General features: G+C 33.4%; 1 protein-coding gene across 1 annotated transcript in view; it reads left to right on the top strand.

Moving 5' to 3' along the window:
* The window catches only part of CSMD1 (CUB and Sushi multiple domains 1), a 1,210,601-nt gene that overhangs the window by 844,361 nt on the left and 340,260 nt on the right, over positions 1 to 25,980 (top strand). The window contains exons 11-12 of the mRNA XM_037392820.1: positions 5,558 to 5,661; positions 14,488 to 14,600. Coding sequence (XP_037248717.1) covers positions 5,558 to 5,661; positions 14,488 to 14,600 — 217 coding nt within the window. The remainder of the gene's footprint in view (positions 1 to 5,557; positions 5,662 to 14,487; positions 14,601 to 25,980) is intronic.

The raw sequence follows: 25,980 nt of genomic DNA, 5'->3' as shown, positions 1-25,980 counted from the left end.
GACTCACTGGTGGGGCAATGTCAGAAACAAAGAAGATCCTGATGTTGAACAGCAAGCACTGTTCAGCAACAGGTAAAACACCTCTGTGTTATCAACACTGTTTCCATCACAAATCCAAAACATAGCCCCATATAAGATGCTACGAAGAATATTAGCCAAACCAGTGCAGGCAGTCACCAGTTTCACATGATTTAATGCAGGGGTCCTCAAACTTTTTAACCAGGGGGCCAGCGCGTGGATGAAGCAGCAGTCAGTCATCTGCGGCTGCTTGGTTTCCCCCCCAACCCCCGGTGGGGGGTGTCTGTAAATACCGGGGGCCGGATTGAGGACCCTGGGGGGCCGTATCCAGCCCGTGGGCCGTAGTTTGAGGACCCCTGATTTAGTGGATCACATCAACAACAGTGCTGGTTATAGGGGCTTGGATTTAGGTTCTAATGAAAATACTACATTGTTTTATGCAGTTATATTAGGTCCTTAGGCTTCTACTTTAGTTACTGGCATATGGGGAAGTAAATATAGCAAATATTTAGGGGCAAGCAACCAGCATAGCCCTACGGGGTCCATTAACTTTGTGCACCACATCTCTCCTGTGAACACCTAAAATGTTGGAAAGTTCCTAATATATTATTTAATGAAGTTGTGGTTTTATTAAACATTTGCACTGATGTTTGTTGTTTCAGAATTTCTTTATTGTTTTCATTGTTGACTTGAGTGACCTGAAACCCAGGTACATATTTACATTCTTGAAAAAAGAGATGCCTAACAGCTATATTTATAATAAATTCTTGTTCCCGTTATTTACAGATGTTCTGTGTTTATATGATCCTGAGAAGAGAGAGGGAAGTGCTGTTACTTTCTTAAAGAATCTTTGCAGAAAATGTTTTTAGTGTTGTGTTTAAAAAACTCCCTCACATTTCAGAAAATGTTCCCATACCTATATTTTCTTCATGCTTATTTTTGGCATGGTCTGTAATTCTTTATAGAATTATATATTTCTGTAAGTCATTCCTCTGTATTTATAACTTCTACCTAAAAATAGTGATTTGGACATTTTTGTGGGTTTTTGGCTTGGCAAAAAGGAGACGTCTGTAGTTCAAATTTAATCATCCATAGAATTTGTACATAAGAGATACCTAGTTTTATTGCTATATGTAGTCAATGATCTATGTTTCCTCTTTCACAGGAATTTGGAAATAGTCACAGTGACTCTTAAGACTTGAAGACATCACTGTAGGAGGGGTGGGCTAGGGAGCAGCACATTTTTTACAATTTTAAGGAATACTGGATCCTTGTATGTATTCTGTAATGCTAGTACCATCTTATGATGTTGCTTCTGTATTATGTTATTCTTCAAGTGAAGGAGGTGCTCCGAAACCTGTTTTAAAGCTCTGGTTTAAATATCTGGCTTGTTTCATTATGAAATTTCAAAAAGATTTAAGAAACTGGAAGACTGTAGCAATATTTTCATGCTTGTGCCTGTAGCAATGACTTCTTTTGGTTACAAATCCCTTTGAGCATGAGGTGTCTGTAAAAGATATGATAGAGTCAAAAAAATTCGGATGTTTCAAATTTCAAATTTTACATGAAATCAGGAAGAAGATGCATAGTAGGAAAATACTATCACATTTGAAGCTAATAGGTCAATGAAATGGAGTAACTTATAACAGTTGCAAACATCTTTCATCAAAAGCCTTTTTAAAGAACACATTTTCTTGAGGTTTTTAAAACCTCAGATTGAGGATCCTCAATTCCATTTCCCTGTTCTTCATATATTTTTCTGTAGTTTTACTGAGACAACAAATAGTGTCACTTCATTTTCCCATATTTAAGAGATGCTCCATCAAGGAGACTCCTGTGGGTTTTTGTTGGGGGTTTTTTTGGTGGTGGTGGTGGTTTGGTTGTTTGTTTTTTTTTTTTTTTTAATAAAACACATCATCACTAGCACATATGTGCTTTTTTGATCTGCTTGTAAGTATGACACATCTTATGGATATTTCTCTTTTCTGCTTGCATCTTAAGACAAAATTTACTGTTCTCACTTTTTACTTTATACTTACTGTATTGAACGCATAGATTTCTAACTTATTTAAGAGATAATAAAATAGGTCTTACTAGTAGTGAAAAGAACATGTACATGTAGGCATTTTGGAAATGTCATATTGCCATGTTCCCTACTGCTTCTTCCAGGAAGAATGTCCATACAGAAATTCTGTTAGTACAACTCTGGTGCTGTCTTTCCCAATTACTTACTATAGCACTTATGCCAGCAGAAATATAAAGTGTGACAGTGTCTATGAAAAAAGAAAATGCTTCTAGGAAAAAAAATTATATTATTACAGGAAATTCACTTGCAGTGCTTGTATAGAGGTACCTCCTTAGGTGTCTCATATTTTTAAGCTTTTTGGGGATTTAGTCTATTTAACTAATCCTAAGTAATAATTCTGAATTGCTTACAAGGGAATTTTGTCTCTTGTATTTCAGAAAGAAGACAGGATCATTCTTCTTTAAGAACTATAATTGGTCACTCAGAAACAAATATAATGGGTTTGGAAGTAATTTTTGCATTTCCAATTTTTTTTTAAGAAAATTAATTCTTTCCTTTATTTTAATCAGTTCAGAGTAAGCGTATTTAATGATGATGATTAGATTAGTATTACTATTGTTTGGGGTTTTTTAAATGCAAAACAACGTTGAATCTAGAGAAGCATCTCAGCTGCTTTTTTTACCTCAGTATATAAATCAATATTATTTAACGACATACAGGTATATTTTTCTTGCTGATATTAGCTCAATCCTTTTAAGTTTTTCCCATGCTGCGTTCATATCTATATCTATATGAAAGTGTCTTATATTCTTTCTCAGAAATAAACTGATAAGCATCCACATAACAAGTTTTAAATGCTTCTGATGATTCAGTGCTTTATCTACAGAGGAACTAATTTTGTCTTAAGAAAAAAAGTATCTAAATAAATTTTATCTATGTAAGCATTAGTCTCCCATAGCCATCCAAACTCCCCATGTAGTCAGTGGAAAGGGTAACTAAACGGCAGTTTGGTTCGCCTTAGGCCAGATAATGTGATTTGTGTTCTGGGTGCCATTTTCTGTTCACTGACTGTAGGAGGAGCTATCATTAGACTGGGTGCTTAATGTTTACATGGTAAAGTGTAGGTTTCATGAATCAGACTAAAGGAATTTAGGTTAGACCTCTACCTCTTAAGTCTCAACCATTTGAATGCCTTTCCAGCACATTCTATGTGTTAGCATAGAACAATAGCATGGAAGTGAAGATAACAAGACTTTGTTTAATAGTGTCTAATGTTTCTTCACACACAATGTATTTTCCATAAAGAAATTTTTCTTGCAACAGTTCCTATATACTTAAGCAGGTCTTTAAATCCTTCATTTATTTTTTATATCTAATTACTTATTTGTAACTTATTCTATTATTGAAGTGATGAACATTTGCTTTTGTTTTTAAATTGTAATGTAAAAGATTTTGTGAGTCTAACCAAATTGAGCATATTTAAATAATACATTACCATATTTTCTCATGGATTATTCTGTCAGGTTTCCTTCCCCCAATAAAATAAAAATTGCATTAAAAGTAAAAGTCTTATATATGTAGTTATTTTTATTGCCAGAAAAAAAATGCTTTTATGCTTCTGCATATGTTTCTTGCTTTTCTTTGGCTTTATTAGTCTTGATTTAGTAATGACATTTTGCATGTTAACCACTGTTACAATCTATGAATACTAGAAGGTAAATAAGGATCGTATGGAAATGTATGCTATTTTATCTACAGCATATTCCTGAAATTCTTGTGATTATGGAAACATAATGTAGATAATGCAGTACACGTTATCTCAAAATCTGGCAGGTCTGCAAGATATGCTGTAAAGGACCCATATTAGATCTCAAAACAATACCTCTGACATATTGTCAAAATAAATATACAGGTATTTGTGTTAATAATGTTTTTCATAGCTATGGATATGCTAGGACCATTTAGCTTTAGTGCTTTTTTTTTTGCTTTTTTTTTTTTCCCAAAAAAACCCGAAACCTCTTTCTCTTTTACCTTTAATGATACTCCTGTAAAACATTAACTTCACTTAAAAAACATACAAGGGCTTTTAGTCCTGGAGTCAATTTTAGCATGCATTTAAAAATATAAACATACAAATAGCAGAGATGGCAAAGCAAATTATGAAAAGCAAGATGAATTTGTAACAAGAGGCAATATATTATCTTTAGATCAATGAGTGTTTTATTGAAAACAGACTTTTCTTTGGGTTAGAAACTAAAGCAATAGAGTTCAATGTAAGCCTCATCTACTCTGGTAGTGTAAGTTCCTCTCTGGAGTTTATATGACTAGACTATTTCCATTCCAACACTAAGAGAATAGATTTGCTGGCTTTCTGTTTCAATATTGAGAAATTTTAAACAATTAGCTTAGCTTGGACGCTGCCTTTTTACATAGCTAAAATTTGGGTGAGATTAATTGTGCCTTGATAATCACATAGAAACAAACTTAAGTGGATGGAAACCATTGTTTTGTCATGTGTTGCTGCCAAAACAGCAGCATAATATGGCTGATGCAGAAATCCCAGATGACCCAAACAGTGTTTTTAGCAACAAAACAGAAGAAAAGTTAACTGCATTTTCATGCAGTGGCTGAAGTTGTGTAAAAGTCTGCCCAGGGGTATCTGCAAAATTTAGTATACAGATAAAATGTAAAATTTTCTGAAAAAAATGACTGTGACTGTCTTCACTTTTATATCAAGTTGTCTGCAGAAACTTTGGTATCAAAATACGGAAAAGTACTATATACATATGTATGTATACATATAACTTGCAACTACTTCTCACCAAAACAGAATTCTAAAAAATACTTTTCTTAGAAGTGTTCTTCTGTACAAGACTAAATCCATTTTCATACTTTATTTTATCTCATAAAATTACGATTTCTGTAAATTAGAAATACTTCTTCAAACAATTCTGAGGAGTATATTTTTAGTTTTCTGGGCAATTCATGATTAGACATTAAGTGAAATAGTTTAGTGTTAGTAATTTACACAAAGAAATCTCTGCTTTTGTATTTCTGTGCACCAGCCTCCTCCACCTTCTTATGGATTGATAGTTCATATCTGCCATCTTGTTATCATATAATTCCACAGATGAGAAGGTTTTAATGTCATATACTTCCAGTCTTACATTAATATTTATGTGATTATTAAGGTTTAAAAAAGGCTTTTACCGCTCTTTGTATTAACTTTTCAATAATGAGAACAGTTATCATCAGTTAGAGGTGACTGGCATCTTTAGTATATGATACCTCTAAAACACTATGGCAAAGACTTTCCTCTTGGGATTAGAAAACAGTGAAGTTTCTCCGCTTCTGTTTTTCTTATATATCTTTCTGTAATGAAGTAAGACTAACTGAAATCATGAGTAAGTGCTTCGTGACTTCATATATGGTAGCCAAATAACTTGTTTTAAGACTACAACAGATCAGATAACCTGTAGGCATGTTTTGAAATAACTTATTTAATTTTAATAGGTTATAAAGCTTGCTTTTGAAGAGTTTGAACTGGAAAGAGGCTATGATACTCTTACTGTGGGAGATGCTGGGAAAGTTGGTGATACCAGGACAGTGTTGTATGTGTAAGTACAGAACCTCAAAAATTTTCCTTAGAAATTTGTTGTCATATGTTGTTTCTTCTGAATCGTGAGATATCTATTTAACTTTGTAATTTTAATGTCTGGTTTTTGTTTATACAATGTAAACTTAAAATTCAACCGCTGTCAAAGTTGTTCATCACAAAATTCACTTCAGACCTTTAGTAGCATCTTTATAGGCTTTAATATCAAAAACTAAAAACTGCAGAGAACTGAGATTAGATTTTTTAAAACGCAAAAAAGCTTCTTTAAAAAAATGAGTACTATCTGTATAATTCTAATTGTAGTAACAAGCAATTTAATGAATAAAAAAAGGCTTCAATTTCAGCAAGCAGAAAATACAACTTGTGCAAAAAAAATAACCCACAGATTAATTTCACAATTTTTATACTTAGAATTGGATTTGTAAACAAAATTTTCATTAAAGCATATAGGCCACTGTTCAGTAAAGTGAAACATGCCTCATAGATTAATATGATTTGGTATGATATGATATGATATGATATGATATGATATGATATGATATGATGTGTTGTGATATGATTAATATAATAAAATGTAATGTAATAATATAATGTGATATTATATGATATGATGTAATGTAGTTAATATAATATGTAGAAATTGTAGGAACTTACATAGGTTTGAATGAAAATTACAAAATAGATATCTAATCTTAAAATACAGATCCTTAATAGGGTTGAGGCTATTAGAAAGAATAGAATCCTGTACGGAGTGATTATTCTCATCTACCTTAACCATCTCCATTTGGTTGCATATGCTCATTTTCCTTTCTTTGTAATGGGAGATTGTGGTCACAAGATATTTTAGTTGTAGCTTTTAGAGGGTTAAGTTAGCGTATCACTCCTGAGTACTAAACACAAAAGAAAAGTACAGGGTTAATAACTTAGCAATGTCTAAACAAGATAAACTAGCAGTGTTTATTTCATAATAACATCAGTTGACATTGCACAGGAACCTTCTGGATAAAGATAGTATTGAACAGATTTGTTAAAAACGAATCATCATCATTTAATAATTTGAAGGTTTTTTTAATCCATGTAAATTATTGGAATGTTTATTTTACATAATTATAACAAATGAGTGCACTTAACACTCACAGAATTTATTTTAAATTAGAATATTTTTGGAGGGACAAGTCTGATGACAATAACTTCATTATATGTATTTTTATGAATTTATATTTATTAATAGCTATTTTCTAAACTCTGATATTAAAGTACATCAAACACCATAGATATAAAGCACATAGAACTACTGAGTAAATTGAATTCCATGTTCTGAGTACCTGAAAAAAAGAGTAAGAAAAAAACCCCTGTTTTAAGAGCTTAAACTTTAACAAGAAGAGGCTTGAACCAGGAGTTGGAATTTTAACACCCATGTTTATTTTTTATTGTATTTTGCAGACCAAATAAATAACATAACAATCTTTCTGGGGATGTTAATTTAACTGCTTGTGATTGACAAAAGAGTTTGCAGTGTTTCCTTTTTCTGGTGAAGTACATTTTGGTTTACAGATATCCCAAAACTCCTTCCAGTTTGTTAATTCTATTGGTTATACTGTCAGTACTTCACATATCAAAGTTTGCCTTTTTAAAATTACTGATCAAGTATTTGTCAAATTTCTGGGGTTTTTACCTTCCCATTTGAAGGGATTTAGCCTGTAACTACATACCCCACATTTCTTTTCCATGGCTACCTTAAAAAAAATCTAAAATAGTCTTAGGTCCTATTAATAGCTATTTTGGTATCTTAAGAAGGCAGGCCCCCATAATCACATCACTTCCTATATCTATTTATCACTTTAGTAACTTTTTGAAGATCTCTGTAGCAGACATCAGCTTCAGAATCTATCATTGGCATTATCTGGCACTAGTACACTGTTCTCGCTAGAGACATGCAGTAATTAATAGCTCTTCCTTCAGTATGATTTTTGACTAAAATAGCTACTGTTTTATCCTTATTACTCTACAGCCTGTCATTCAGGATTACAGTACAGTGTTGGCCCTTCCATCTTTACTGCAAATGGTATCTTTGACGAAAACGAGGTCAATGTAATTAAATTTATCTGCCTTTTGGGTTGCATGCTTTGCACACTAGCATTACTCTGAAAACCATTTGAGAAAGTAAATGATTGAAAACTTAAATAGAGTAGAAATATAGGAAAGCCCAAGTATGAAACTACAGTGTCACAATAATTAGTAATGAATCTGTGTTTCTATTATGATACTGTTTTCCAGTTATTAAAAACTGAATTGTGTCATGCATTATGAAATACATTATATTTGAACTGCATCACAGATGCGCCGCGTTTTGCTTGCTTTTGAAAAAGTTTTTCTGTGGATGCAAAGTCTCGCTCCTCATAAAAGAGTAGGTCCACCTGTAGATTAATTACCATGAGAAAATTCATAACTAAATGTCAAAGTGATTTCCTTACCAAAATTTTCTATTAGTTGGTTTTAATAACTTCTATTATATTTAATGAAGTTTGAGCAGCACCTTGCAGCTTTTTATTCTCTTCAGGGGAATGAAGAAGCTTATAGGAAAGACTTTTCTGGCTAGATTTAATTTATAATTTCTCAGGATCTCTTAAAAAATAATATAGCTTTTCTTATGCTGAGCAAGTTTCTCTTGGCAGCTTAAGTGCCAGCATTTCTGCAGAAATTCTACAAAATACCACTGTAAAAACTCGTGCATTTGATTCTAAAACTCCATAGCTTTTACAATAGAGTTTAAACTAAACATACAAAAGTAAATACATTTCTAAATCCAAACCAATTTTCTATGTGATTTGAACCTTTCCCCTGCATATATAAATGTCATGTCTGAACACACAAAACTCAGCCCCTTGAAAAGTTTTCTAGCTTTCAGGTGCTAGAGCACTCAGGGTAGTAGCTACTTGTTGGAGCTTTATTGTAAATTTAGTACTCAAACTTTGTAATGATCTCAGTTATGCCAGGATGTTTATAAGCCATCCATCCAATGAACATGGGAAACTGGCTAATGGCAAGTCAGTAAGTAGGGGACCATTAAATACTTGATGGGAAGAAGATTGATGGAGTTGATAAGAATCACAATATATAAATGATCAGTCCTTGCACAAGCTTTCTATAGTGTCCAAACTCACCAGCAGCAATTATCTGTGTAACCTCAAAGCTGTAGCACTACAGCTAGAAGGGACTAGGAAGGGATACTGATGTTTAAAATTGAGGAAAAAAATGAAAGTATAGACTATCCAGCTCAAATTTATTTTTTTTTAGAAATTGGAAAAAATTAATTAGAAAAAATCTTCTAAGTTCATGTAAAATAGCACTGAGATGGTAAAAAAACCAATATACTTTGATGAAGAGCAAATTATTTCAAATCAATTTAATGCATTTCTATGACAGTGTAGTTGGCATTTTGAGTAAGGATAGGTTGGGTTTTAGTTTATTAAACCAGTCTATTTTTAGTATTTATAGCATTTTTTTTTAAATTGTATCATAAACAGCTTATTAAAGGGAGAATATACCCATCAATTTTAAGATTTTTAAGAATTGCTTCATCTGTAAGCCTTACTTTATGAAAAATTAGCAATATTATTTGATGGGATATGTATATTGTGATGGTTAGCTCTCAAAATACAGCAATACAACTTGCTGAAAATTAAATATGTTTAGTCTATACAGTTTTGACTGGAGTTATTTCTCATATTTAACAGGGTTTGGTTAGAAGCTAGTGACTACCCTTACAAAATAATTCACTAGCAATAATTATGTGTGATATGAAGATTATAAGTCAGAACATTTGTGACAATGCCCTATTTTGTGTTTTTAAGTTCTAGTAAATTAAATTGTTTGCTTTACAAAGTCTGCTTTGCTTTCAAATGCCATGATTTATATTAGTCTTGCAGCAATTATATTAAAACAATTGCCTTTTTTGAAATGATTCCCTTAAAACATTAATCATTAAACTTTTGTTGTATAGAAAACTTTTAAACTATTTTTTCCCCTGATACAAAGAAATTGTAAATTAGTGGTTTAAACCCAGCTACTTATATCAGCTATTTTAGTATACAGACAACCATCCCCGACAGGCAAATGCTTTTTTAGTAAACCCTTATCATTTTCTTCTGTTTACACACAATTTGGAAACTTACTGGTGGCTTGGAAACAACCTAACCTTCCATAACCAGTAAAAAAACCAGGCTGCCTTTTTATATATCTCAAATATTATTGAATCTGACTTCCTAGTAACTTATTTTACTTACCATTACTTAAAAAAATTCTTCCGAGTTTTTTAGAAGTTGTAAAAATTAGGAGAGAAAGTAGGTTTGGGGGTTTTGTTTGTGTGTTTGTTTTTTAATTCAGTGTTTGAGTCTTTCCAACATGATTATCTAGTTGTATTCATGACATTAGTAGTATTCAAAGAAAAATGCAAAGCCAAGTATTTTTACTGACACTGTTTATCACAGCTTTAACATTCAAACCTTCAGAGCTTTAGTTTGTGATGTGGTTGCAATTAAGAACACAAATAGCATCGTGACTTGTCAACTTTGAAGGACAGAACAATACTGTAAAACTGTCTCTCTAAAAGGATAAAACCTAGACAAGCAATGAAAAGGGTTTTATCTCAAAGAAAGAATGTATGTTGACATATTGAAAACTCAAGAAGTGCTTATGATTGAATTTAAAAAAAAAGTTTTAGTTTGATACAGTAGTTTAATGTCACAAAGGCAGATTTATTGACTTTTGAATGCTGTATTTCATTCAGCTTACTTTATTGTAAGCCCCAAAACATATTTATTTAAAATTTTCTGCACAGTAAAAAAAACAAGAAAAAGAAAAGAAAATACAGTAAGGACTTAAAACTTTTTCACATTTATGTGGAATATCCCCAGACTTAAAGGATTACTTTCTTTTCAAATTAAACATTATTGAGTAGTTAAAATTTGTAAGATACATATTGTAGCTGAGGTATTTGAATACATATACATAGATGAAAAGTGCACACCAGGATTTTTCTTTGATGAAGTCAGAAGAGGGGAAAAATGCATAATGAAATTTATATTTTATTTGTTGTAATATATTTTAAAAATTTATTTCAGACCTCTGATAATTCCATCTTAAGCCTAAAATCCAAACCTCAGCCTCTTTCATATACTTCAGGCTTCTCATTCTCAACTCATCACAATTGACAGAAGTGGTTTCTTTTCTTGTTTATTTGTGTAAAACAGCAACAAAATATTTTAGGAATTCAACATACATCTGTTTCAATCACATACTTTCTATATTTTTAAATAATAATGTATTATTGGTTTTATGACCATGCTATTTACATATACTTGTAGTTTGGTGCCATGATTGCACCATCAACATTTTGAATTTAAGTATTTATTGAGATCATTTTATGCTGCTTGTGTATCCTAAACTATTTAGAAGCAAACAACATTTTTGGTCCTGGACATTATTCTTAAAAGCCTAGCTCTGGTTTCATTTGGAAAACTAGGATCAGAGAGCAAATTTGTACAAAAAGTTTTTTTCTCTCACAGCTGTCTTTTTTGACCTGTGAGTCTGTTCAGAGTACCAAGAAGCTTGGCTTGAGTGTGACTTCCATTATTTCATCAGTTGCATCAATTCCCTCAACATTTTAAACTTACTTCATATATAGATAACCTAGGATTGTGCATCTCCACGTGAAAAGAATTTAACACCAGACAATCTGTCTGAATGGCTGGTCTGCAAGACTCTCTTCCTGAACTTGCAAACAATCTGATCTTAAACATTGTTACAGATCAGGACAAACTGAAGAGTCAGCAATGACACGGGTTGTCAGACATACCTCCATTCCCTAAACATCTGACCTACCCTATCTGCCATCCTTCTAGTTGAGGGACATTGTTCTTTATACAGGTATATTCTCAGGGAACACCTAATAAAATAATAATAAAAAAACCCAACAACCAGACAAGAAATGAACAAACAAAATCAACAACAACAACAAAACCGAAAATCCCTATTCTGCTATTTTTTTCATTTCTGCTGCTTTGGGTTTCTTATTGCTTTTCTTTGGGTTTGGTTTTCTCCCTTTCTCTCCCATTTCCCTTCCAACAGTCTTGGCTCTCTTCCTATATCCCCTAGACGTGAACCTGAGCAAGCAAAGGCATGTATTTTGCCTGGCTCATATCTGCAATCTATAGATAGGCCATTGACATTTTGAAGGGTAATTACATTAAGCTGGAGGATGACTTTCTTAACTTGGGTCTTTCTGATACCAAGTTGGTGTTTTCCATAAGCCTGTGGGAATTTATATCTTTATTATGGCCTCCTCTGATAAATTAGATTAATATTAATTAGTCGTTTCAAGTTATATTAGGGAGACAACTAAGGGTCAGATGGATGGGTAGTGTGAATATATAGTTATCATTTCACTGGAAAGCAAGATTTTAAAAAAACAAACACATCTGTTGGATTATTTTTATGATGAAAAATCTCTGGCTGTGTGATATAATAACTTCTTACTCTGTTTTGTTGTGGTTTTTTATTTGCTGCTTTTTTCTCTTAATTTTTATTTACATGCTACTCAGACATTTCTATACAGTAACAGTATCCCATACTACTCACAAAGGCTTTGAATTTTATGTTCATCATATCTATCTTCAGAAATTATTAATGTAGGTCTCTTACATTAATGAGATTACAGTGTATAAACAGAGCCATTTCACCATTTGTTACTTGGTTAGGTGGTAGGTTTACGCATCTTAATAGCCACTGAGAAATTCTTGCTGAATCCACAGGTTTCCGGTTGTCTTCCAATAGATCTCCACTGTTGTCAAGAGATACCAGTGAATTTTTCTTCACTGTTAAAACCCTTAAACCTTTCTTTATAGCAAAGTGAAGAATACAGAGAGCATAGCTTAAGAATTACGGCCCGGTATTTTTGGTTAAGTGTTTCAACTGGAAAGGTAGGTCAGAAATTAGTGGTTATTGCTGTAGTTTCAGGTGACCCAAGATGATTCCCAAAATGAATATATACTCTTCATCTTTTATTCTTCATATATCTATTTCTGCAGGTTTCTTCTAAACTACTTCTGTTTGTGTAACTCAGTATCTGGTGAGGCATCTTCCTTTTTATAGGTTATCTATATTATTCATTTAAATCAATGTCACAACTTTATCAACAATTATTTTATTATCAGCAAGAATATATAGATTATTCTGGATATAACCTAGCATCAGTTTGAACCTGAATAGTTCCCAATTAGTTTGGCAAGAAACTCAAATTTTCAGACTGAGCAGCTGCTTTATTTTAATTTTTACAGATCCAACTGAATAACTTGGGTACATACCACCATGTCTTACCAACTTCCTTACTTATCTAAGCTAAGGACTGCGTGTTTGCTTATGCTGAGCTATAATCGGTTTAATTTTTTTCCACCTCTTTGTTTTTCACCTATATTGTCATAATGCTGTCAACTGCTTACTACCAGGTCATAACCAAAAATATTCTAGACCATATGAGATCACATTCAGACAATACAGCAGCAGTTCTAGGTGGACAGGCAGTAGTAATTAGTAAGACACTAGTCCATTCAACTAAGATTATAGTTAAATAATATGTTTTTGAAAGAATCCAAATACTAGTTTCTGTGTTCCTTATAGCTTCTTTCATGAAAAATTCTGCTTCTGGGACATCTTGTCTCAGTTTGGCACAGTATTTGTTTTACTTATCTCACACATGTTTGTTTATCATCGTCAAGGCTGAGAGATGGAAGGCAGGGAACCCCATATGTGACACATTTGAGTGAAACAGAGTCTAAAACAATGAAAGAGACAAAATCATTATGATTTCCTTACATCAACTACAGTTACTGCAGTACCGGTAGCTTCCATCCCCAAAGCTTCTGATATGTGGAGTTCTATATGGAGTTCAAACCAGATGTCCTCTTCTAGTTATGTTTTTTGTTTTAGTGTCTAGTTTAGATAGAGATAATCTGCAGCCAATTTCTGTGCGCCGCTTTTCCCACTACCTTTTGAAAGGCTTTATAGCTATAACCAAGATCTGAACAGTTGTTCCAATACAGTACTGAAAACGGATTACACCGTAGGCATTTTTCAGCATTAAGAAGTAATCTACAAAGATTCTTTTTTCTTAATAATTTTTGACACACATCTTTTTGCATCAAGATTCCAGAATTATAGATGTACAAAGGATATTACTGAGAAGCTCTAAGGTTTTATAGTGGGACTTACCAGCTTGCCTTATATGTGTTGTATTGAAATGTACATATCTATACATAGTTATCTAACATTACTGTATGAGAAGTAGCAGTTTCCCCTTAAATCTGAGAGACCATTGTGGGTTATTTGAGTGGGGTATATGAGGTTCTAGTAAGTTCTCCTAGACACATGCGCTGTAAGGCATATACACCAACTTCCATCACTTTCAAAATAGACGGCAAAAAAAGCAATACTAACCTAAACAGGTGGAAACTATTTAAGTCATACAGCCCCTCACATCTTTTATAACTTAATTACTTAATGAAAGCTTTAGGTAGGAGCAGCTTTATTAAAAATATTTAATCATTATTAACTTGAATGTATTTTTTCTAAGACTTCACATTGTTCTAATCCATATAGAATAGTTAATTTATGAAAAAACAGCTGACCAGAACACTAGGGTAATATATTTTAAATAGGCCTAAATATTATATTATTAGTTTAAAAGGATGTGTTTAGTAGAACTAGTAGTAGTAGTAGTAGTAGTAATTTATACCTCTGCAAATGATTTTGTGATTTATTCTACATACAGGCTCACTGGATCTAGTGTTCCTGATCTTATTGTGAGCATGAGCAACCAGATGTGGCTTCATTTACAATCTGATGACAGCATTGGCTCACCAGGATTCAAAGCTGTTTATCAAGGTATGAACTATATTAACTGCTTTGAACTCGTGTTGTAACTTCATTCGAAAAAAAATATTTCAAATAAGCTTTTAGTCATTTCACAAATTTAGAGTTTTGATACCATCTCCATTGTTAATTAATGGTTAATGGAAATATGTATTTGCGAATACGCAAAAAGTAACAAAAAATATCTGAAATAAAAATGAAAGTTATTGTTCTAATGCTTTATGCTTGAAGGTTAATACAAACTACAAATTTATATCATTTTTTTAAAAAGGTTAAATGTTACATCCTGCTAACCTGTTTAATTCCTTAGATTGAATATAATTTGAATACTACAGTTAGTTTTCTCAGACTTTATCAGAGTAATTACAAAACTTGTTTTCATGCCTTACCAAGAATCTTCACAGACCTAAGTCAAAATTTGTGTGTAACAAAGATAAAGGAACATATATATTGTGTACACTTTTGGAAATTAAGAAGATGTATAAGACTGTAGACATTTAACCCAAAAGAAGTGATCTAAATTACCCTAGCCTCATTTGCGTTGTTTCTGTCTCAAATAGATGAGAAACTTGGCAACATAAGCATCCTTAATTTTTATTGACTGTGAGCTTCAGTTTGATACTTTCTGAAGTTGATTAATTCTAGTAAAAACTACCTGATAGTTAGTATGTATTGATATTTTCCATTTTAATTGGTTGCATAGACCTGGAGCTAGAAAGAGTGCTTGCTTATTAACATATGGTGTCACTTTTGGTTAATTTCCATGTTAATTAGTTCACCTTAAGGATAAGGCCAAAAACAGTTAATACTATTTTCAGTAGTTTCTTATGGGCATATTTGGTGAAAATTATTTGATATTAATTTTGTCAAAATAACTTCCATTCAAAAGACGCTGCAAAACATTGAGAGACTGTTTAATGTTCAGTAACTGAAAGTAACTTAATCAGAAGAGTAGTTCTCCCTACACTTTTTCCATAAACTGAAGCACCCTGTTTCATTTCACCTGTAGTTACCTTACTGTTTCAACACCAAAAAAGGCAAAACAGTAAGAGTTATGTGGGGGTTAGCTTCAAATTTAGTCATCTATACATTTATTGCACAAAGGACATTAAGACAGGCTTGCCTGCACAGGTTTTTATGTTCTATCTCTGGCTGATGGCATATTGTGAACTCTAATGATGAAAGGAGCCAGAAGGGAAAACACTCCCCAGTTGCCAGCCAGGAAACCCAGTGTTGGTTCTCTATACCAGTATCCTTCTCCAGGTGGACTCTCCATTGAAGCAGGTGGTGGTGGTGATGATGATAGCGATAAGGATTGGATTTTCATCACGATTTTTCCCTAGTACTATATACTTTTCTTTGGGACTACTCAAACTCACCATTGGTTATTCCCAATCACGGTGCTGATTGGAGTATGCTAATTAGGTCAAGTGTTGTATGTTCATACATTGTTAAGTTTCTGTGTGCGCATATTGTTAGATAATATTTATTGAGTATTTAAATTATATTATCTACTTTTATATGCACCTTATTTTAGTCTTTTTTAATGTGAACTGAAAACTACAAAACAAGAGGTGAGGGGAGGGGGAGAAAGAAGGGGTGATTCTCATTACAGTGTCAATTGCTTCCCATGAGAATCCTCCATAGCAACACTACTGGGATTTGCAGGTTCATGGCCATGAGAATAACAATATGAGAACAAGGAAAAAGTACCATCATAGAGGCTCTGGAAACACTATCACAATTCTTAAGTCAGATGGTACGGAGCTGTGAGTAAAAAAAGCAAATGCAGGCCCACAGCATTACCATGGCTAAGACATTAAGGTATCTTAAGACACTGTGCAACACGTGCAGCCTATACAGTACATATCTCAAGCATGTTTGTGTTGCCCGAGGGCAATGACATATTCTTTATTTAAGTTAATCCCACCCCTTCTCGTTCCTTCTTTCACGGTTTTATCTTTTTTACTTGTGTCATTTCTAGGGATTGTGTTTATTAAGACAATGTATTTTCTTTATAGAATCCATTTGTGAGTTATATAAAGTAAAAATAGTGGGTATATAGTGGAAATAGAGTACTGACACAAGTTATGTAACTGACACTTTACATTTTTTCCTCAATCCAAAATTATGAACTTTATCCCATTGTACCTATGTGAAAAAGTTCAAAAGTTTAAATCTATCTGCTGAGTTATTTTTCGCTGACATTCCTCTTTCTGGTATTCTAAAGGCATCTGTTTTAATTTCTATATTTGTCTAACTTATCAAAGATACCTTATTTCATTTATGGAGTTTGACCTCTTACTTCCGGGGACATTCTGAAAACACCTAAAGTACACACTATGAATTTTACAGTAGTAGTGTCATCTCTGTTAGGATGTATAATGTTATCATTTGACAATTGGATTCTGCCTTTCAGTCTTGTTTTACAACCAATTGTGAGTCATTCGGTGGTTTTGTAGTTTTGGAAATTAATTTTAGAATGGTAAAATGTGAAATGTTTACAATCTCAGAAGTGTAATACATGTATTAATATCAAGATGGATTATAACTTTTTTCTCTGTTTTACCTAACTCCATGCTCTCATTAGTTTTAATATATTTTTCTCATCTTCTTTTACTGTTGACAAAACTTTTATCCATCTGCACTCTCAACATATCTTCTGTTTTAGGCTAAGTATAAAATCTTAAACCTCTATCATATCACAAGATGATACCTCAATGATTCTGCTTCCCCTTTCTTCAACAGTCAAAGAACCTGTCCAAAGATAGAATCTCATTTTAATGATGAGAATGTTAATGCATTGTGATGTGTGACCTCAAAGACACTGTCTTTGTGATTGCAGCTAGCTAAAAAGAAAGCAAACTGCAGGCTTTGATGGCTTCTACTTGTCTATAGAGACAAAGCAAAGGGCATCCTTCTTTGAATCTTTTTTACCAAAAAGTCTGATTTTTGCTCCCGATTAGAACATGACTCCTTACCCTCTTGGGCGATATTTTGCAATTGACTGACTGAACGTTTACTTTGTATCTATTATAATAAAATATTGTTTTTATAATTGATGTTAACAAAGTGTCATAGACTGATTGCAGTTTATAAGAAATAGTTACTGTAGCTAAGCTTTGTCTCTAAATATGAGGTAAAGAAGTATTTTGGTGATGCAATTCACCTCTCCTGCATTAGTACATCCACCTAAAAATGGCATGAAATGATGCCTGTAAACTAACTGATATGCATCACAGATTTTTTATATGAGTAGTAAATTTAATACTGTTTACAGTTTGCCTAAGTGTTTAAGGGAGGAACAATTATTTCCCTATTCTTATGCCTCTTCTTTGGCTCACCTTCAGAAGCACCTTAATGTCAGAAATACATAGTGCTATCTATATTCTTAATATTCAAATTTCTTGATTTTAAATATAGTTAATAATTAAGAAAGGCTTTGTAGTCTGCCTAATTAGTCAGGCTTCTTGGACTGTACAATGCAGCTCTACAATAGCAGGATCAACAAAAAAGACTTCAGACATAGGTCCTCAAGAAATAGCTACTAAGAATGAATAGCTTTGAATACAGAGGAGAACTGTATGCATCTACTGTATGCAATGGAAGGTGAACTATGGAAAGACATGGTAAAACTAATGTTGAAATTAGCTTGTTAATCTGACAAAACTGATAAAATACAATAGTTGCCTTGATATTTTTCTAAAAGTCAACATCAGTTGTCATATATATAATTTAAACATTACCTGTATGTAAGTTCATTATTAATAAGTAAAATGCAAGATGCTGCGAGCAACCTTAACTTTGATGTTAAACTTTCTAAACCATATCAGAACCATATTATTATTACTAAAAAAGAAAGCTATTAACCCATATTATTTTTTTTTAAATTATGAAGAATAATCTGCACCTAAGATTACTTTTCTTAAAAAGCTATTCTATGGACTGTATCTGAAGGTTGTTCATTCTCTGTTATAGATTGCCAGTCTTCTTAGCCGAATGGTTCAATACATTTCTGAAAGAGTTCTCTGAAAGCATCTACAGTTTCTGTGAAAAGGCCAGAAATTTACATTGTTCTGTCCTTGAACAAAAAGATCTATTGTAGTACCACACCTAACTTAACTGAAGTCCTCTTGCCATTATAACCTCTGACATTTTTCCTTTCTGAAGCCAGCATGACCAGGTGACACTCCACACATCTTCATTAAATAAAGATGAGGAAAATGAAATATACTATTATGCATAGTTAATGTTTCTAAAATGGATGTTGTCTTCTGTTGTAGATATAAAGAAATTATTGAAACTATGTATTTCACAGCTGGGATTTCGTGATTAAAAGCTGGAACATTTCTCAGTGAATACTTGTGTAGGGCTACTTGTGTAGAGAGGGCTGTGCTAATGATAAAATTTTCCTTAAAAAAAAAGAGAAGGAAATTTAATAACAGATTTAGGCTATCATTAAGGCAGTTTTCAGAATTTCAGTGATAGACATACTTAGAAAGTAAAGGAATTAAAAGACTGTACTCTAAGTTCTAGTTATGTCTCTGATATATTTTTTTTCTTTTACCTGGGTATTTAGTAAGGTTATGAAAGACTTCAGTGTATTTCTCCATACAAAGGACATATCTGAAATCTTCATATGTCACCTTCTGAAAGAATAGCATAAACATTCTGAATGGTAAACTTGTTGAAGACTGTTATCAGTCTCCCTTGTTGAAGTTGCCTTAGTCTGAATAAATTTTAAATATGCATTAGAACAAGGCCTGATATCTTTTGAGCACTCTGATTAAATTTGTTTAGGTTGACCAAAAGTACTTATTTCAAATGCATAAACAATTTATGGAAATATTTTTTTTTAAGCTCTAACAAATCTTGCCATTCACTGACTAAAACCTGGCTGAATTTTTTTTCTTTTTTTATTACCATATATATAAAGGACATCATGACAATCACTTAACTAAAGATAGTGTGCATAAAGTTTAATCCTAAGGATGAAAACAATATTGATATCAGCATTTTGATACCACCATTTTGAGGTCACAAGTTGATCATGTAATACCAACAGACAAAGTATATTTCTACCAATTACATGCTAAGACTATTTTTACAAGGAAACCTTTCCTGCAATTTGTTAGTAGTCATGGGTTGTAGCAGGGACTTTTTTAGGTGCAATAGGAAAATAATTTTCACTAAAGGTATTCTTAAATCATGTACTTTAAAAAAAAAAAATAAAATAGTTTTCCTCTTGGGCTGCATTTTGATTGTGTTTTGACCACAAGTGAAGACCACTCATGCCTAAATTTTCCCAGCAACTTGTGATCTGATGTATTATTTAGACAGATCTGAATCAAAAGATTTGGTTTATGCCATTTCTTTAATACAGGTCCAAGCATACATTTACCTGTTACATGGATAAGGTAGACATAGTCATTGCTATGCACATCCAGATCAGGATAATGTAGCATGGTAATATGACATTATGCCTTGGAACAATATCAAACATTGGTGTCAGATCAAGAAGTTCACCCTGGACACCTTTCTGATAGAACCTAGAGTCACAGCCAAAACCAGGAATGTGCCTGAGTTTGCCTTTTTCCACTCATGTCATGGCATTGCCACATCTAAAAATAGGTGCTTTATGGCTGATAAGGTCCAAGGTGGATCATTCAGCCAGCTGATCATTAGGCTGCTTCCATGCTTTTGTTCCCATCAGCTGTACCACACCGACCACAGAAGCAGGTGACAGTCAGCTTGACCTTTTAGACACGAATTTTCAGAATTTTGTTGTCTGAGATTCTTCTCCCATTCAAGCCTTTAAACTTGTCAGTCTGATAAAAATATTTAATCTTTTGACTTCAGACTTCTTGATAACAGTAAAATAACATCTGTTTTGTAGCTTGTTTAGAACTCACTTTATATTCCTGCCTTTATGTAGTTATAGAAACTAATGAAGTTTTGTCACTAGCCTATCGTTTAGTTCATAACAGTGTTATAAAAGAAATCTGGTGACTCAGTGATATAATCCTGAGCATTTTATATAATTTGAAGTTATTAAGATTTCTTGGACATGTCAGGAAGCATATCAGCCACTGCAAGCAGCTGAAAAATGTCAAGTTTACAACCTTAATTTGTATTGATACTCAACTGAGCAGTAAAGCTTTAAGCTCTTCATTATAATGTTGTTTGGAAGAAGCTACTTCTTTCCTCTTGAGACTTGTAGAAAAAAACTATCACAAACATATTTCAGTTGCTCAGATAAATGTCAGTTTTCTTTTTGCATACAGCTATAGTACTTAGTAAAACTTAAATCAATGCGTTTTTTTGCAAACACACAACTTGCTTATAAATGCCATTGCACTATCAATATTGATATAAAACTTTGTTACTGCTTGGAGATTTGATAAAACCTGTGCAAAAAGAAATTAATGGAATTAGGTCTTTTTAGGACTCTCACAATTAGATGGGCATTCTGGGAAATCATTATGTAAAGTGTAATGCTTGGAAAAAACCCTCATAAGTCATTCAAGGAAAACAGCTTTCTATTTTACTTTAAGCTTTTTTTTCATGTGTTTCATGTATATGAAGTTTTCTTTTTATATTTTTTTTTGCTATGTATTATAATTCAGACATTGTTCAAGTGTGTGTTTTTGGAGAACAATAAATTTTGGAGGCTATATATATATACTTCATATTTTATGTGAATATTTTGATATGTTAAAGTCATTTGATTCTGTGGAGAACTGTCAGTTTCACCATAATATTGTATGAATGACTCTGTAGTGTCATATAGTGCAAGTTAGTTTTGTGGATGAGCAAATGTCAGTCACTTAGTTTCTAGTACCACATTATCATTTTTAGATATGGAAGCTTTCCTGTACTGTTATCTGACCTTTTCAGAGTATATTGTTCAGGTAAGCCTACAGCAGGCATTTCTAAGTTTAAAAATCCTTGAGTTTTCTTTCAAGGAATGAATAGTATCATCAGTAGATTACTAACAGAGTGAAGAGAGGAATGTTCAGTTGCTGATACCTACCCCAACAGTTTCAAAGTAATTTTTAATAGTGGAAACTATCTTTGCCTGAGTTTTGTATAATGGTTGGCGTGGCAGACAGAACTCACTTTCCATCTAGAAAATAAACATGGACTTGAGGAACATAAAATCATGGTGATATTTTATATTAATTGCATAATTCTGCTTCTGATGGCCTATTTTAATTTTAAAAGAGCACATTTCAGAGTCTTCATCCAGGTCTGGATATCACTATGCTCACTTTTGATTCGTAGACATACAATCAATGTCTGTTATTCATCTCAATCAGTTTAAAGATTAACATATAGCTGTTCAGTTTTACTGTTTAAGCAATGTATTAGCTTCCTGTACTATAACCTTTAATGTAATGCATTCTTTTGTGCTAATAATGAAGATTATCAATATGCTAGAAAATAATATATATGTTAAAAATAGTGTGGTTTACAGACCTGATAACAGTGTATCTTTTTAGTTTTATGATTTCACTGAGGAATATCATTATTAATATGCTCCATCGCTTTAACATCAGAGTTTAAAAAGTAAAAAATAAAAAAAAAAATATAAGCACTCTCAAGATTTAAAATTTGGTGAGGTACAGCCAATATACAGCAAATGGAAGGAGAGGCAGTGGGGTAGCTCTGTAGGGTAGGGAGTGGTTTGACTACATAGAGCTTAATGATGCTCACAAGGTCGAATGTTTATGGGTAAGGATCAAAGGGAAGGCCAACAAGGTGGATATCCTGGTGGGAATCTATTATTGACTACCTAACCAGGATGAAAAAACAAATGAAATATTCTACAAGCATCTGGGAGAAGCCTTACAATCCCTATCCCTTGTTCTTGTGGAGGACTTAAATTTACTGGATGTCCACTGAAAATAAAATATAGCAGAAGGGAAACAGTCTAGGACGTCCCCACAGTCCAGGAGAAAATGGTTAATGACCTGCTGCTCCTCTTAGACACTTACAAGTCTATGGGGCCAGATGGGATCCACCCAGGGGTACTCAAGGAGGTGGCAGAAGAGCTCACCAAGCCACTTTCCATCATTTATCAGTAGTCATGGCTAACCAGGGAGGTCCCAGAAGACTGGAGGTTAGCAAATGTGACAGTCAGCTATAAGAAGGGCAGGAAGGACAACCTGGGAAACTACAGGCCTATCAGCGTGACCTCAGTGCCAGGGAAGGTTATGGAGCAGATCATCCTGAGTGCCATCACATGGCACATGCAGGACAACCAGGGGATCAGGCCCAGCCAACATGGATTCATGAAGTGCAGATCCTGCTTGACGGGCAAGATCTCCTTCTAAGACAAGGTGACCTGCCTAGTGGATGAGGGAAAGGCTATGGATATTGTCTATCTGGACTTTCAGTATGGCTTTTGGCACCACCTCCCACACAGCCCCAGGCAATGATACAGGCTTGGAGAAGAGTGGCTGGAAAGCTGCCTAGCAGAAAAGGGTCTAGGGGTGCTGGTTAACAGGTGGCTGAGCATGAGCCAGCAGCGTGCCCAGGTGGCCAAAAAGGCCAACAGCACCCTGGCTTGTATCCAAAGTAATGTGGCCAGCAGGACTAGGGAAGTGATCGTCCCCCTGCACTCAGCACTGGTGAGGTGCACCTTGAATACTGTGTTCAGTTTTGGGCCTCTCACTACAAGGGGGACATTGAGGTGCTGGAGTGTGACCAGAGGACAGTGAAGATGGTGAAGGGGCTAGAGCATAAGGCTTATGAGGAGTAGCTGAGGGAACTGGTGTTGTTTAGCTTGGAGAAAATGAAACTGGGGGGAGGGGGGGGGCTGCTTTTTATAACTTGTCTGAAAGTAGGCTATAGACAGGTGGGAGTATGCCTCTTCTCCCAGATAACAAGGAATAGGACAAGAGGAAATTGCCTCAAGTTGTGCCATGGTGGTTTTAGACTGGATATAAGGAAAAATTTGTTCATAGAAAGGGTGGTCAAGCATTGGAACAGGCTGCACAGGGAGGTGATGGAGTAACCATCCCTGGAGGTATTTAAAGACATGTAGATGTGGTGCTTAGAGACATGGTTTAGTGGTGGACTTGGCAGTGTTAGGTTAACGATTGGACTTGATGATCTGAAAGGTCTTTTCCAACCTAAATGATCCTATGATTCTATGTATTCTTTCCTAGTTATATGACATGACTGTGGCTAGGATGTTTCCCTCTCCCTTGCCCTCCAGACTGCAGCTACATCTGACTGGTTAGGTATATGTGCATTCATATCTTTTCAGATATTGACTTAAGAATGTGAAACTTATAATGAGTTAAAAGCCATTTTTTCCTCTTTGCTTGAAAACATTATACATTGAAACAAAAACATGTTGTCTCCAGATAAGGCAGAGTTGTTAAGTTTTAGCTCAGCTGGTGAAGATTATTCTTCTAGTCAAACTTCTTTGGAAAGAACTCTTATATAATAATTAAACATTTTGTATGTAGAAAATAGCTCAGATATTTTTATTTCATTATAGAAAAATACTGTTATATAGCTTTTCATCCCTGTTAATTCTTCAGTATGTTTGATTTTAACATAAATGTTATTTCCATATTCTAATTAAACTTTAATTAAAGATGTACCATGGCCATATTTTTAAAAAACATTATTAACATTTGGAGATTTTCCCTAAAGACTAGATAGCAACAAATATGAAAATAAAACTGGCATTTTGTAATAAGATTCTGAAAACAGGAAAGTGAGAATTAAAAGTAGACATTAACTGGTCTTTTGTGGGTTTTTTTGTTTGCTTGCTTGCTTTTTACTTCTGACAGGTGCTTCTTTGTTCCTTCCACTGAAAAAACCAGCAACCACCCAACAATGGAACTGAACAGAGTTGAAACTGTTTTTGAAACATAAAGCCAAGTCTTTCCTGAGCACATACAGCTCAGTTGAAAGTATGATAGAACAACTTAATAATTTTAATTAATTGGAAAATTGCAATTGCTTTTTACTAGTTAAAACTTTCTCCCTTTTGTGTTTTTTTATACTTGCTTTTAATATATAAAATGCCACAGTGTATGCACCATGAACTTGACTGTCCAAGTACATTATCTAGGAAGATAGCCTTTTCATGCTTTTAAGCCAAAGTAATTCTAATCTACCAATTTGCCTTATATGTTTGGAAAAGTGGTAAAATACTCAGAATATCTTGTTAAGATCCACAACTCAGTCTGTTTGGCATTCTTAAGCATCCTCTGTCATTTGTAAAGTTTCTGCAAATGATAGTTGGAAATAAAGATACCTCACAGCTAGACAGCAACAGATAGGACGTTATGGGTTTTTCTTTTCAGCAATACTATGATACAGTCCTCTGTATTTTTTCACTAGAAGGCTCAAGCCGAGAGATTTATACTGCCCTTTAGTTCTGAAGCCTTTTGATGTATGACACCTACACCCTGATATAAAAATCAAGCATTTGATTTTAAATGAGCAATAAGTCAGCTTTTCAGATTGCCTCCCCAGTGGTGTCACTCAGTTTAAGTTTTGTTTTCCTGTCTATGTTACTTTAAGTAACCATCCTTTTTGCAAAGTTACCAAAATAATTGTTTAAATGATGTGATGGATGATACACCTTGGACTGTATTCATAGACACATTTAGGTTGGAAATTACCCTTATGATCAATCCAACCATTAATGTAACACTACCAAGTCCACAAATTACACTATTGATGTTTTCTTTAAGTATATCCTTCTGAAGAAGTGTATGAATGAGCTCTTAAAAGTGGTGAGTTATCACTTAAGTCAATAAACTCTAAAGAAAGCATTGTCTTAAAAATCTTCCTAAATATTTAATTTGCTTCTGTAAGGCAAATGCAATGTTATTTTCATTTTTCTTGAAGCAAATATTTATCTAGAACTGTTGAAAAAGTGCTACTTTTTTCTAAGCCACCAAAAATTCAAACCATAAATAAAACCATATTTAGAATGTGAATGATTGAAGATAATCCTGTGCTAAGAGTCAGACTTTGTTACAGGGTTTTCTGCATGTATATATATGCATAGTATCAGCATACTACTAGTTCTTTTTAGGAAACAACACAGACTAATTTGATAAAGAAAAAAATATATAAACCTACATTCTCATGACAAGCTGAAGAAACATGTTTGACCCTAAAATGACACTGTAGAAAAAAATCCTATTTCCAGTTCAGTCTTTATGGCAGATATTTTTTAATTTTTTAAAAATACATATATATGCAGTTATAGATATGAGGTGCATTTCACATATTAATTTCACATATAATTTCAACATATTTGAATATTCTTCCATCTCAAAATTCACCCAAAATTTTTCATATTGTATTTTTCTTGTGTGTGTGTTAGAGTACATTGCATACTACAAAATGAATTCTG

Source organism: Falco rusticolus, chromosome 6 (genome assembly GCF_015220075.1).
Source record: "Falco rusticolus isolate bFalRus1 chromosome 6, bFalRus1.pri, whole genome shotgun sequence".
NCBI classification, from domain to species: Eukaryota; Metazoa; Chordata; class Aves; order Falconiformes; family Falconidae; genus Falco; species Falco rusticolus.
Note: the sequence above shows the minus strand (reverse complement) of the source record. Positions and strands in the feature narration are given on the sequence as shown.